Source organism: Bison bison, unplaced genomic scaffold (genome assembly GCF_000754665.1).
Source record: "Bison bison bison isolate TAMUID 2011002044 unplaced genomic scaffold, Bison_UMD1.0 scf7180017864301, whole genome shotgun sequence".
NCBI lineage: Eukaryota > Metazoa > Chordata > Mammalia > Artiodactyla > Bovidae > Bison > Bison bison.
In genome coordinates this window covers 8,635-22,544 of record NW_011494873.1, presented here as the reverse complement: position 1 = coordinate 22,544, position 13,910 = coordinate 8,635, and the positions used below count along the sequence as shown (strand labels likewise).

General features: G+C 36.9%; 1 protein-coding gene across 1 annotated transcript in view; it reads right to left on the bottom strand.

Annotated features, from left to right (window-relative positions):
* Window positions 1-6,511, bottom strand: part of LOC104996892 (ran-binding protein 17-like) — a 259,749-nt gene extending 253,238 nt beyond the window's left edge. Inside the window, exon 1 of the mRNA XM_010851280.1 lies at window positions 6,381-6,511. Within this exon, the coding sequence (XP_010849582.1) occupies window positions 6,381-6,494 (114 nt within the window). The 5' untranslated portion in view covers window positions 6,495-6,511. The remainder of the gene's footprint in view (window positions 1-6,380) is intronic.
* Window positions 6,512-13,910: the final 7,399 nt, after the last annotated feature.

Sequence of the window (13,910 nt, the reverse complement as noted above, 5' to 3'; positions counted from 1 at the left end):
GGGCAAGAATCTGCTTGCCAATGCAGTGAGACATAAGAGAGGGGTTCGATCCCTGGGTCGGGAAGATCCCCTGGAGAAAGGCATGGCAACGCACTCCAGTATTGTTGCCTGGAGAATTCCAGGGACAGAGGACCCTGGTGGGCCACACTCCATAGGGTTGCAAAGAGTCAGACACAACTAAAGCAACTTAGCACGCACACAAGTGTGAACTGGGACAATCCTAGGCAAACCCGAAGTATGGTCACCTATTTATAAATTACTATGCTGCCCTCATTCCCTTTAGCTTCATAACAATGCCCTAAGAACCTTCCTGAAAAGCAATTTGAATTTTAGTAAACCGCTAATTCAGGAGGATGAAGCCAAAAAAGGGAGATGGAGGTAGAGATAACAAGAAAGTGTATTCCAGACCATTTAATGCCTCAGTCTAAGTAACTACCTCAAACAGCCTGATTTTTCACTTACTTCACTTTGTTATACTACTAGAAATTCTTCAGCACTAATAAATATCTTCTTTAGAAATGGCAAATCCTTTCAAGGATAATTCACCCATACAATTAATTGAGATTCTTCCCTCTTGACACCTAGCAGATGCCAAATATCTGGGGAAAAAGCAAATTTGTGAGGTGTGTGCTTGTGTGTTCCTGTGTGCATGTGTGTTGCTGCATGTAGTGTGGTGACGGAGAAAAGAGAGGTACAGATCATTTTAGAGAAGAATATCCCTCTGGTGGTGACTGACTGTATAGGATGTCAAAACTGGGAGTAACAAAAGGGAGAGAAAAACTCTTAAGACTAACTTGCCAATTTGAAAATTTAAATCCAAAGAGGGAAAGGGAACTTGCTCCCTCCTCAATTTCTGGTGTCTTAGTTTAGGAGGCCAGAATTCAGGACTTTTCTATCAAAAATAGAGCTTATCAGTGTCATTGGTTAAATAATAATTCTTTGTAGATCTATTTTTAAAGGAAAATACATTCCAAGATTAAATGACCACATTTTAACTAACATTCAGAATTCAACTTTTGGTGCAATTTTGTAACCAACAAAAGTAAAATTGATGTTTTGGATAGGGATGGCTTGAATAAACTGTTGTTCAGTCACTAAGTCATGTCTGACTCTCTGCAACCTCATGAACTACAGCATGCCAGCCTTCCCTGCCTTCACTATCTCATGGAGTTTGCTTAAACTCATATGTATTGAATCAGTGATACCATACAACCGTCTCATCCTCTGTCGTCCCCTTCTCTTCCTGCCCTCAATCTTTCCCAGCATCAGGGCTTTTCCAATGAGTCGGCTCTTTGCATCACGTGGCCAAAGTATTGGAGCTTCAGCCTCACCATCAGTCCCTCCAATGGATATTCAAGGTTCATTTCCTTTAGGATTGACGGCCTTGATCTCCTTGCTGTCTACGGGGCTCTCAAGAGTCTTCTCCAGCACCACAGTTTGAAAGCATCAATTCTTTGGCACTTAGCCTTCTTTATGGTCCAACTCTCAATCCATACAAGACTGCCTGAAAAACAATAGCTTTGACTATATGGACCCTTGTCAGCAAAGTGATGTCTTTGCTTTTTAAAACGCTGTCTAGGTTTGTCATGGCTTTTCTTCCAAGGAGCGTCTCTTACTTTCATGGATACAATCACTATCCACAGTGATTCTGGAGCCCAAGAAAATAAAATCTGTCACTGCTTCCACTTCTTCTCCCCTCTATTTGCCAGGAAGTGATGGGACCGGATGCCATGATCATAGTTTTCTGAATGTTGAGTTTTAAGCCAGTTTTTTCATTCTCTCATTCACCCTTATCAAGAGGCTCTCTAGTTACTCTTCACTATCTGCCATTGGAGTGGTATCATCTGCACATCTGAGGATGTTGGTATTTCTCCTGGCAATCTTGATTCCAGCTTGTGCTTCATCCAGCCCAGCATTTCGCATAATGTACTGTGCATATAAGTTAAATAAGCAGAGTGACAGTATATAGCCTTGTCACTTCTTTTCCCAATTTGGAAACAGTCTGCTGTTCCACATCTGGTTTTAACTGATGAATCTTGATTGCATACAGATTTCTCAGGAGGCAGGTAAGGAGGTCTGGCATTCCCATCTCTTTTAAGGATTTTCCACAGTTTGTTGTGATCCACACAGTCAAAGGCTTTAACGTAGTCAATGAAGCAGAAGTGGGTGTTTTTTTGAATTGCCTTGCAACCACTCTTGCCTGGAGAATCCCATGGACAGAAAAGCCTGGTAGGCTACAGTCCATGGGGTCGCAAAGAGGCGGACATGACTGAGCGACTTCACTTCACTTCACTTCACTTCTTCTATGATCCGATGGATTTTGGCAATTTGATCTTTGGTTCCTCTATCTATTCTAAAACCAGTTTGTACGTGTGAAGTTCTCAGTTCATGTACTGCTGAAACCTAGCTTGAAAGATTTTGAGCATAATCTTCCTAGCATGCGAAATGAGCACAAATGTATGGTAGTTTGAACATTCTTTGGCACTGTTCTTCTTTGGCATTGGAATGAAAACTGACCTTTTCCAGCCCTGTGGCCACTGATGAGTTTTCCAAATTTGCTGACTTATCGAGTACGGCTCTTTAACGGCATCACCTTTTAGGACTTTAAATAAATAGCTCAAATGGAATTCCATCACCTCAACTAGCTTTGTTTGCAGTAATGCCTCCTAAGGTCCTCTTGACTTCACACTCTAGAAATGTCTGCTCTAGTTGAGTGACTACACCAGACATTAAGACCTCGTTTCTATAGTTCTGTGTATTCTTGCCATATCTTCTTAATTTCTTCTGTTTCTGTTAGGTCTTTACCATTTCTGTCCCTTATTGTGTCCATCCTTGCATGAAATGTTCCCTTGATATCTCCAGTTTTCTTGAAGAGATCTTTTTTCTTTCCCATTTTATTATTTTCCTCTACTTCTTTGCATTGTTCATTTAAAAAGGCCTTATCTCTCCTTGCTATTCTCTGGAACTCTGCATTCAGTTATTAATATTCTCTGGATAATTAAAATATACGGGTGGAAAATATTCAGCAGCACACATACACCATGCATAGAAGAGAATGTATTATCAAAAAAAAAAGTTGCAAAGGTAAGTGAAGTTTGACCATAGAAGAAATTTATTTTGTAAATAATGGAAAATCATTCATTTTAAGCAGAGAAATGGCACATGAAGAAATATATTTTGTAATGACTGGCAAAATTTAAAGACTGACAAGAGCAAGTATTATGACAATATAGAGCAACATATACCTACTGTGCTGGGGGAGGAAGAATAAACTGTTATGACACTTAGGAGGACGACTTGACATTATCTTGTAAAGCTGAAGATAATGAGCATTCCACAACCTAGCAATTCCACCCCTAGTATTTTTACCTTTGAGAAACTTACACATATGCATGAGAAAACAGGTATTAAGAGTACATACTGCAGTTTTTTGGTAAACATTAAAACTGGAAACACCCAACATATAATAACAGAAAAAATGAATATATAATGGCATAGTAATATATTACAGTACTATATTTAATTATTACAGTAATATATCACAGTACTATACTTAATTATTAATTAAAATAATTAAAACTGTATATATCATCATAGATAAATTTCAAAAACAATGTTGATCAAAAAAGGCAAGTTATTACCTAACAATTTTCCATAAAGTTAATAATACTATGTTTTATTAACAAATATATAGAAATATGGGAAAGAACAAAATCATGCATGAAAGTAACACTAAGTTTAGGGTAGTGGTTATTTCTGAGCAAGAAGTAAGAAGAACAGAATCAGACCAATATGTTTTTAATGTTTAATTTTGAAATATATAGATCTGAAGCAAATGTGACAAAGCATTCATATTTGACAAAACTGGAAGACTCATTACACTATTCTCTCTGTCTTTCTACCAAAGAAAAGATTACTCTGGTGGCAGTATAGAAAATGGACTGGAAGGAGGCAAAAAGGAAACACAGAGTAAAACCAAAAGACTTCTGAAATCTAGTGAGAAATGACAAGCAGTAATAACAAGGATAAAAAATAAGGGGCTTGAGAAAGGAGTGGAGCTGAGAGATATTTAGAAAATAAAACCAGTAAGATTAGGAAACAGAACAAACATAGGAAGTAAGAGCAAAGTAGAAACTTATGAGTTCAAAGTCAGTTTTCCTCAAAATAGAAAAGCAGGTAGAGAGCATTTTAGAAGACAGTTATTCAGTCGCTAAGCTGTGCCTGACTCTTATGCGACCCCATGGACTGTAGCCCAGCAGGCTCCTCTGTCCATGATTCTCCAGGAAGGAGCACTGAGGTGGGTTGCCATTTTCTTCTCCAAGGGATCTACTTGACTCAGGGACTGAACCAGTGTCCCCTGCTTGGCAGGCAGATTCTTTACTACTGAATTACCTAGGATGCCCCACAGTTTAAATAAGTGCAGTTTATTCCAATTATAAACCAGTAAAGCTGTTAAGAGATAAAATGGTTCTACATAAAAATCTAGATCTCCCATTTCTTTGGGAAAAGCAATCAACTGTATATCAACACAACCATCTCCCACTTTTCATGTCTTGCTAAGGTCAATCCTGCCACAGTAGCAGCAAACACTGCAGAACAATTAAGACTGTGCCCACCTAAACACTGGCTGGGTCACAAGACATCCAGGACTACAGAGAGTCTCTCCTCTCTGCCCTGGACTTCCTGACTGTACAGCAGTGGCCACAAAGTTAACAGCCCAGGGAGGTACAGGAATCCAGGAAACTTTCAGATTATTTGTTTTGACACTGACCTTGGTCACAGGACCTTGGTCTGGAGGTCCTGAGAATTCCTGTATGCCTTTAACCCATAAAGCTACAGTCACATGAAATCTGTGTATGCCCTACAGAATCCAGTGAACCAGTGAAGTTGCTCAGTCGTGTCTGACTCTTTGCCATCCCATGGACTGTAGCCTACCAGGCTCCTTCATCCATGGAATTTTCCAGACAAGAGTACTGGAGTGGGTTGCCATTTCCTTCTCCAGGGGATCTTCCCTGACCCAGGGATCGAACCCAGGTCTCCTGCATTGCAGGCAGATGCTTTACCGTCTGAGCCACCAGGGAAGCCCCACAATTATTAGAAGGCTTTTCCACTCTATATTACACTGTTTTGATTTAAAACCCAGACCAAATAGATATTGGATAAGTAATATTTCCAGTGTATTCACTTCTGCAAAAGCAAAATACAAACTCTCTGGGTACATTTAAAACCTGACAATTTATCATAATTCCATGTGTATAAATTTCATACCATGTAATTTTTGTCTGATTCTCCTTTGTCTTATTGTCAACCTGAAACAGTTATATCTAGCTACTCCTTTTTCTCCCTAGTGGTCTCATTCAGTATTAGCTTAATTCTAAGAAAATTTTATTAATATTAATCCTGAACAAAAAAAAAATCCTGAAACAGCAATAAAATATCACAGTATATTTGACAAAGAAAGTATCAAGCTACATCACTTTTTTGAAAAACGAAGAAAACTTTACCTGAAATAAACTAAAGGATGATCTTAACAAAATCAAATACTTTTCAAACTATTATACAACCACTATTAAGAGAAAACCATAAATGAACCGAAGGTTTAGCTAAATTTTCCAAGAACAAAAAAGCTCAGTCCAATATAAAAAGCTTTTTCTAGAACTTAATCCCTCTACATTACTAATACAAACTACAAATACAAAGGTTACAGGTAAGAATATTCTTAGGACTTGCTACAGAGAAGGATGTGGGGAAGAAAAAAAAAAAACCTCATGATCTTACTCAAGTGTCACAGTACTACTAAATATCTGGTTAGGTTCACATAAACGCCTTCAATAACACCTTACTGCCTTAAGATCAATTTATCCAAATATCAAGCTAAAACTTTCAACTAGCAGAGTACAAGTGTTCCCTTCACTAAGGTGAGTTAATTGTGGCCTCTCAAAGGCTTGTTTTCTTACTCTTCTTGTCCTCATCATTTATCATGTACAAATGCTGAGGAATGAGTGGAAAATATGCTAGAAATCACATAAATAAATATCAAAACAAATACCTCTCAGAACTACTAAAAGAGTAAATTTATGTTTTAAACCTTGAAATACAACACAATAAGGCAAAATTCAGTACAGTGTTTTACCCTTAACTATTTGATGACTAACTACATAACAAATATTCACTAACTGCCAATCAATCTTCAAAGACAACGGTAAATCTAAGCATAAGGCGAGCAATCTCACATTGCCTTTACTAACAATTAATCGACTTCAATTGATCAATTAATTTTTTATGTAGAAACTGCTCAAATATATCATTCAGCTTAAAGGTGTTACATGTGAACATCTTTTCTTCAATAATACTAGTTTTAATCTCTAGTAAAAACCTACCTTTGAGGTTCTTTGAAGTTGATCACCAACATATGTTTTACGAAACTGATCCAAGAACCACAGAATTGCAAGTTCTATTTTCTCATTAGAACACTGAGGCAATCCGGTATCCATTAAAGATATAAGCTGAAAAACTCTTTTCATGAAGGAAAAAAAAGGCTTCAGTAAAAGTTCTTGGAGAAATAATATTAAAACATTTATCAACAATTTAATATAAAAAGTGAAAAAATACAAATGCTTATAAAGAAAATATTTCAAAAATCATCTGAAATCCCACACTAAGAGATACTACAATCTGGTCAAATTCCTTCTATCCTTTTTTCCTAACACATACATATACATGCCTAGACACCTACATGGACATAACAGTCATTAATTTACTAAATTTTATATATAAATACATGTGATATACATATAAATATATAACATCTATATAGTAAATACCTACCATTATATATCATATAAACATAGATATCAACTTAAAAATGTATAAAAATATATATTTATAAAACATTTTAGTAAACGAGAGTGATATTGAATGTGTAATTTTGTATTTTTTCATTACAACACATTTTCATCAAACCATATATTTTGAGCTCACATGGTTCAAAGTACCAAAAAAAAAAAAAATTAAGAGGCACATCCATTAAGCTGTATCGCTTTCTTAATGAGTAATAAAAATTTTACCTGAAATAAATTACAAGATGATCTTAACAAAATCAAACATTTTTAATATAAGTGTGCAATTATATCAAAAATCATAAATGAACTAAAGGCTAAGTTAAAATTTCTAAAGAAAAACTTACTAGAATAAAAAGCTTAGCCTAGGATTTTCCCCCACCCTTCCCCCGAAAAAAAAAAAAATCCTTCTATTATCTATTTTCATTAAAATTTTCCAAAGAACGGCTGCCAAACGGCTGGTGCTAACAAAATCAGCATACCATAATAAAATTTTTAAGAGACAGAAATAGAACTTCTGGAGGAAATAGTACCTACTTTTATTTCTCATTGTACAAAGGCAACTGGACCCAGCCCTAACCCGTCCACGTCCATCCACGCATGCACACAAGGACATACACACACGCACTGTCAACAGCGCGTGTCGTTCAGAGACTTGGTGAATGTGTGTGCAGGCGAATACGACTCATGATTCTCCTCCCAACGCTTCACACATACGAAGCACACTATGCTGTTATACTGTTAAACCTAGCTTTCTTCATTTACCTTATAGATTTTTCATGTCAGATATAAAGAACTTCCTTATTCTCTTTTTAAAGCTGTTTAACATTCCACTATATGACCATGTGTGCTCAGTCACTAAGTCATGTCTGACTCTTTAATGACCCCATAGATTGTAGCCCACCAGGCTCCTCTGTCCATGGGATTTTTCCAGGCAAAAATACTCGAGTGTGCTGCCATTAACCATATTATTTTCAACGTTCCCCTACTGATGGACACTAAAGTTGCTTATGATATTTTGCTGTTACAAAAACACTGCAATTCACAACCTTTAACACATCATTCCACACATTTACAGTTATAACATAAACCTTATAGTAAAAGTCAAATTATTGGCTTAAAGAATATGAATTTATAATTCTGATAGTTATTCCAATGAAGTTGCCTTCCAATGAAATTGAAATAACTTATACTCCTGTCACCAGTAAAGGAGAGTGTCTATACACATAGATAATTCAGAGTGATACTAAACTTTAGAACTTACTGGAATCTGAAAAAATGGTATCTCTAATATTTATTATTTTTTAATCTTATAACAACTAATGTTCTGCATAACAGGAGACCTCCTTGTGTCCATCATCTGTGGTCCTCCTTCAATCCCTTTTATTCCTTAGGGTTTCACTAAGGTGTCTTTTATTAATAATTCATTATAATTTTTAATTACTAAAAGATTACATGCAGAAAACTTCTAAAACTCTAGCCATCAATCACCTTGTTTCCTTTCAGCTAATAAATGAAAAACCTACTGCTCAGACAACTCTTATGGATTTTGCATAAGAACAACATCTTACCCAAATCTGAGGTGCTTTTATATTTCATCTTTTTATATATACTGCTATGATACACTGGAACTTAATCTTGAACATCTCTTGTGAGATATGGCTCAACATTTTTTGCAGATGACTACCCAGCTGCTTCAACACTTCATTTGTTTCTCATATAGTCTATTTTTGCCCACCATTTTGAATTACCCCTTATTATATACATTAGGTCCATTTGTGAATTTGTATTACTTTCTGGATATTTTATTTAATTCCACTGATCTGTCTAACTAAACATCTTGCCCAATTATTTTTTTCATATTATTAATTTTCTAAAACACAGTATAAAATTAAGGCTATGTTAAGTTTTAATAATCTCATTTTGAATATAAACATATTTCATTGAAATACAACTACTGTCCTTTATCCTACTAGCAAAGAGTTCTAGGAAGAAAATATCTTGTTTACAGCAAATGAACTTCTTTATAAATCTTGATATTAACTGCCAAAGTGTTATGAAATAATATTTTGGCAACCATTTTTATAGTTAAATAGCTAAATTAAGCTACTTATTTAAAAGTAACTTCACTCACTAAATATCTTTAATGCTATTAAAATTTATGAAGGAAAGCTTAATAAAGATCAAATTTAAAAATCATATTATCAACCACGTTTGTTTTTCTAAAGAAGTATTTATTCTTTGATTTGAAAGGAGGAACAAAGCTAGCTTTTAAAGTCTACGTATTGTTCAACGCATAGACTGCTGAAGTAGTTTTAGTTAAATAAATACAGACACCAAGCCTCATCTCTGGATTCAGGTGATTTTAAGTAATGCATATCCTGCTTTTAAATTCTTTATGAGTAGGACCTCCCTTTTCCTACTTTAGTTCTTTGCTGATTCTATGCAATTGCTTGTTTACTTTCATTTCCTTTAAATAGCATACATTCCAAAAATCTGAAGAAGACATGAAACCAAAAGACAAGTTTGCTGGGGTGCCTTTACAACTCATATTAAGCTGGTGGTTTGCATTTGCTTAAGAGGCAATGCTATCCCAAGCAGGAGAGTAGGAAAAAGTTCCCAGCGGGGGTACATGACCCTTTTGTCAAATACGCTTTGATAGTTGCATTAATACAGGAAGTTCAGCTGCAAGTAACTGAAATCCAAAATAACAATTGCTTGAACAATACAGATGTTGATTTCTCTCTCAAGCAAAAATCCAAGGCAACGCTCTAGGACTAGCTGGTGAGCCATGGTGTATCCAGACGCAGGTTCCCTCCATCTTGTTGTTATAATTGCCTTCACTCGCCCAGTCACTTCATGGTTTAGGATAGATTCTTCAGATAAACCCATGTGCATATATGTTACACACACCACGTTTACTTACATTCAACTGCCCAGAATATAGTCACTTAACCATACCCAGATGTAAGAAATTATAGTAAATCTAGTCTTTATTCAGGTGGCCAATGCCCAGCAAAACATTTCAGGTATTCTATTACTGCAGAAGAAGGAAAGAAGAGATACAAGACAACTAGTAGTCTCTGTCATAGGACTCTTCAAAGATTTGCGGCCACCTCTAACAAACGCTTAACACCAGAGTTTGTATTGTATATAGGTTAGGTTAGGTTATTGAATATTCACTTGCAGTTTAAATTTAGTGGCCTACATTTATTTTTACCTTTATCTTAAATTATCTTTGGAGCATGAAGGGAATACAAATACAAAATACATTAAATAACTTTGATTCAAGTATATGCACACCATTACAAGTATAAAGAAATGAATTTTTGGATAATTAACTCTTTTATCTCTTTTACATTCTCCTTATATCCAATTACATAAGTAGTTTTTCAGTCAATAAACACTTGAAGGCCTACTATAATGGTAGGTATATGTTAGGAGTTCAGAAAATAACACTGAGCAAAACATATATATTCCCAGTCCTCCAGAAATCTATAATCTATGCTGGGAAAGACAATAAAACAAATAATTAGAATAAGGAATGACAAGTGCTATAATAAACACTATGAAGAAATTAGCAAGAACTCCTGACATTCTTGGATGTAACAGAGCAAAGAGAGCATTGAGAGAAAATGGCAAGTGTGTGTAGTTATCTAGACAGGGAAAAAAAAAAGGCATGACTCATTGAAGAGCTGAAAAAAAGTCCAGTATGGCTATAAAGCAGTTAGTGGCAGGAGATAAGGCTAATGAGACAGGTAGGACCCTGATTATGAAGAGCCTGACAAGCCACATTAATTTTAATCCCAATAGCAATGAAAGTCATTGCAGAGTTTAAGCAAAGCACAGATATAATCAGATCTTTGTTTTTGAAAGCCAGAAAGGAAACAGAGTGTCGATTTCAAATTACAGCATGACTCTAGGTAAATGATGACAGGCGTTAAAACAGCAGGGTGACAAGAAATAATTGAAACTAGCTAGGATAAGTAGAAGGTAAAAGTTGATAGACTTTGATGACCATATGGATGCTGGTGAGAGAAAAAAGAAAAAGTTAAGGAGAAGTCCCAGGATTTAGGCCTTGGCAACTGAGTGGACAGTGATGAGACACATGAAGAAAGTCAGGGTTGGGAGTGGATGGAAGAGATGAGGTTAATTTTAGTCACTGAATTAGAGGTACATGTGGGATAAAACTTGCAAGAGAACCAGTTCGATAAGTGTTTGGTAATCAGAAGATAGGAATTACTAAAACAACACAGAATTACTGAGCCATGCTGAGGGCTCAGTTAAGGTTAAAAAAAAAAATGTATCTTAGGAGGTTAATACAGTTCATGGGGTCACAAAGAGTCAGACATGATTGAGCAACTGAGCACACACACACACACACACACACACACACACATACACACACACCGGTACCTATCCACAGAAGAGTGTAATATTTTCATACTGCTCAAGAGATTAAGAGAAAACTCTGAGTTTAGGTTCTGCCACACAGAGGAGATAAAAATACAGGGGCAAACAAAGCAGATAAAGCTTATTCCTTCCCTATTCTAGTGAAATAAACAACTAAACATTAAGAGATAGTAAGTACTGAGAGGAAAAAATAGAGTAGGATAAGGATGTTATTTCGGAAAGGGAGGTCAAAGAGGTAGAGACATCTGGATACAGACCTGACTGAAGTGACAGAGTACTATATAAAATCTGGGAGAAAGCATTCCAAGCACAAGGGAAGCACAAAGCCCCTACAGTGAAAATATATTAGTAATACTCAAAGAATACCAAGGAAGCCAGTGTATGTAGTTGAGCTGAATGACAAAGTATAGGAAATAAGGTCAGAGAAGTAGCACTGTACACTCTGGGCCATGGCCAAGATTTTGGAATTTCTCTCATGTGGGACAGAAAAAGCCACCAGAAGTTTCTGAGTAGAGAAGAGGAAGCAAACGACTGAATGGGAAAGAAGTGACACTTATCTATACCACAGCAGGGTTTGGGACAGAGAGCAAAACACAGCTAGTTGCAAAAGCCTTCAGTGAATAATGAGGAATGAGTGGGAGGCCAGTACATGAGAACGGCATGGAGAAACAGAGGGTGCTCTAACCGAGAGGAGTGTGCCTAAAGGAAGCAATCACTAGCAAAGTAAAGAGGACACGGGGGAAGACAAATCCCTAGGAAATCTCTCAAAATGTTTATATTCTGTTCATGAGTCAAATGATAAATGGAGACTTGTTCAAGATCTATGAATAATAAGTGCCTTATCCTTATACTTTATTGTCTGAAAACCCTGAACGAGCCAAATATTTTTCAGTCATTGATTTGAAGGTTGCTCAGAGGTTAAAGTGTCCTGCCTCCAATGCAGGAGACCTGGGTTCAATCCCAGGGTCAGGAAGAGCCCCTGGAGAAGGAAATGGCAACCCACTCCAGTATTCTTGCCTGGAGAATCCCATGGACAGAGGAGCCTGGTAGGCTAAAGTCCACAGGATCGCAAAGACTCGGACATGACAGAGTGACTTCACTTTCACTTTTCACTTTCTTTCTAGAGTTAAACCTATATTAAATCATCCTTTACCTATGACTTTAAAACAACTGAGAGGATTCTTGGGCATAACAGGCTATTGCCGCATTTGGATTCTGGGTTATGGGGAACTTGCCCGGCCTTTATATAAACTTATAACTGAGAATCAGTAGGCCCAAACTAACAAGCGGGTTTGGTCCCCACAGACTCAAAAGGCTTTTTAAGGCTCTTCAAGCTGCTCTTCTGCAGGCTCCAACTTTGAGCTTGCCCACAGGATTAGAGTTTAGTTCCTTACTGAAAAAAAGGCTAAGGCCACATGCCTTAAGAGTAATTGCTACTATTGTTTCTCTAATGCCTAAAGCTCCTAAGTTTACTAATGGGTAAAATCTTACTATATGGACTTCGCATCATGTAAGTGGGATCTTAAACTCTAAAGTTCAGAGTGACAATGGCTCTGTCTTTAAAGCTGCTGTAATTCAAGGGGTGTTGAAAGCTCTAGGAATAGAATATCACTTACACTGTTCCTGGAGACCCTAATCTTCAGAAAAGGGAGAAAAGACTAATGACATTATTAAGGGACATCTGTGTAAGCTAATTCAAGAAATACAAGACAGCTGGTTTAAAGTTTAACCCATACTTAAACGAGGGCTCGAACTGGCCCCTCAAAAATGGGATTATCTCAATGACAGACAGTTTTTGTGCAGAGATATCATCATAGATCTTGAAGCCTTAGAATTAACTATGTGACTCAGCTCTGAGCTTTTCAACTTCCTCATCAATTGAAGGCTTAACATGGTGGCTTTCTGCACTTCAAGGAAAGGACTTTCTTCAATTCTGCGAATGCCTTCACCAACAATATGTGACGTCTCTTCTTTATCTGATGACATCTAACGATCCTAAGATGGACTGCTGTAACTATTGACATAACATAACTTTTAATTTTGATTATGATTTAACTTGGTTTAATGACTATCTTGCCTTACATCTGTAACTATATAATGGGGATTTGTTTCTAATCATCTGAAAGCTTTTAGGTTATAAATGGTTGTTCAAGCTCCTACGAGTGCCACAGCCTCCTCCAACTATTACTTGGGGCCCCTGGATCAGAGACCCTCAATATGAGAGTTAGGACAATTTAGGGACAACGCCCAATCACAGCAGGAAGTAGTTATGGAATGAAAATGACACCTCTTTCCCTTGACAACATAATTCTCCTAAAAGAAAAGGGAGAAATGAGAGTCAATTCCTAGGCAGGTTGATAAGAAGTCCAGAATCCCCAAGGAGGAGAAAGGGGTCTGGGGCTATCAAGGAGGAGATAAGGGGTTGGGAATTCTCAAGGAGAAGGAAAGGACAAACATTTTTTCCCTACATTCCTTAGTCTTAGTCACATACAACATTTTTTTCTTTATGCCCAGAGCTAATGATTACATAACAAAAACAACTCAGCTTAAACTCTGTTCAGTTCAGTTCAGTCACTCAGTCGTGTCCGACTCTTTGCAACCCCATGAATCGCAGCACGCCAGGCCTCCCTGTGCATCACCAACTCCTGGAGTTCACTC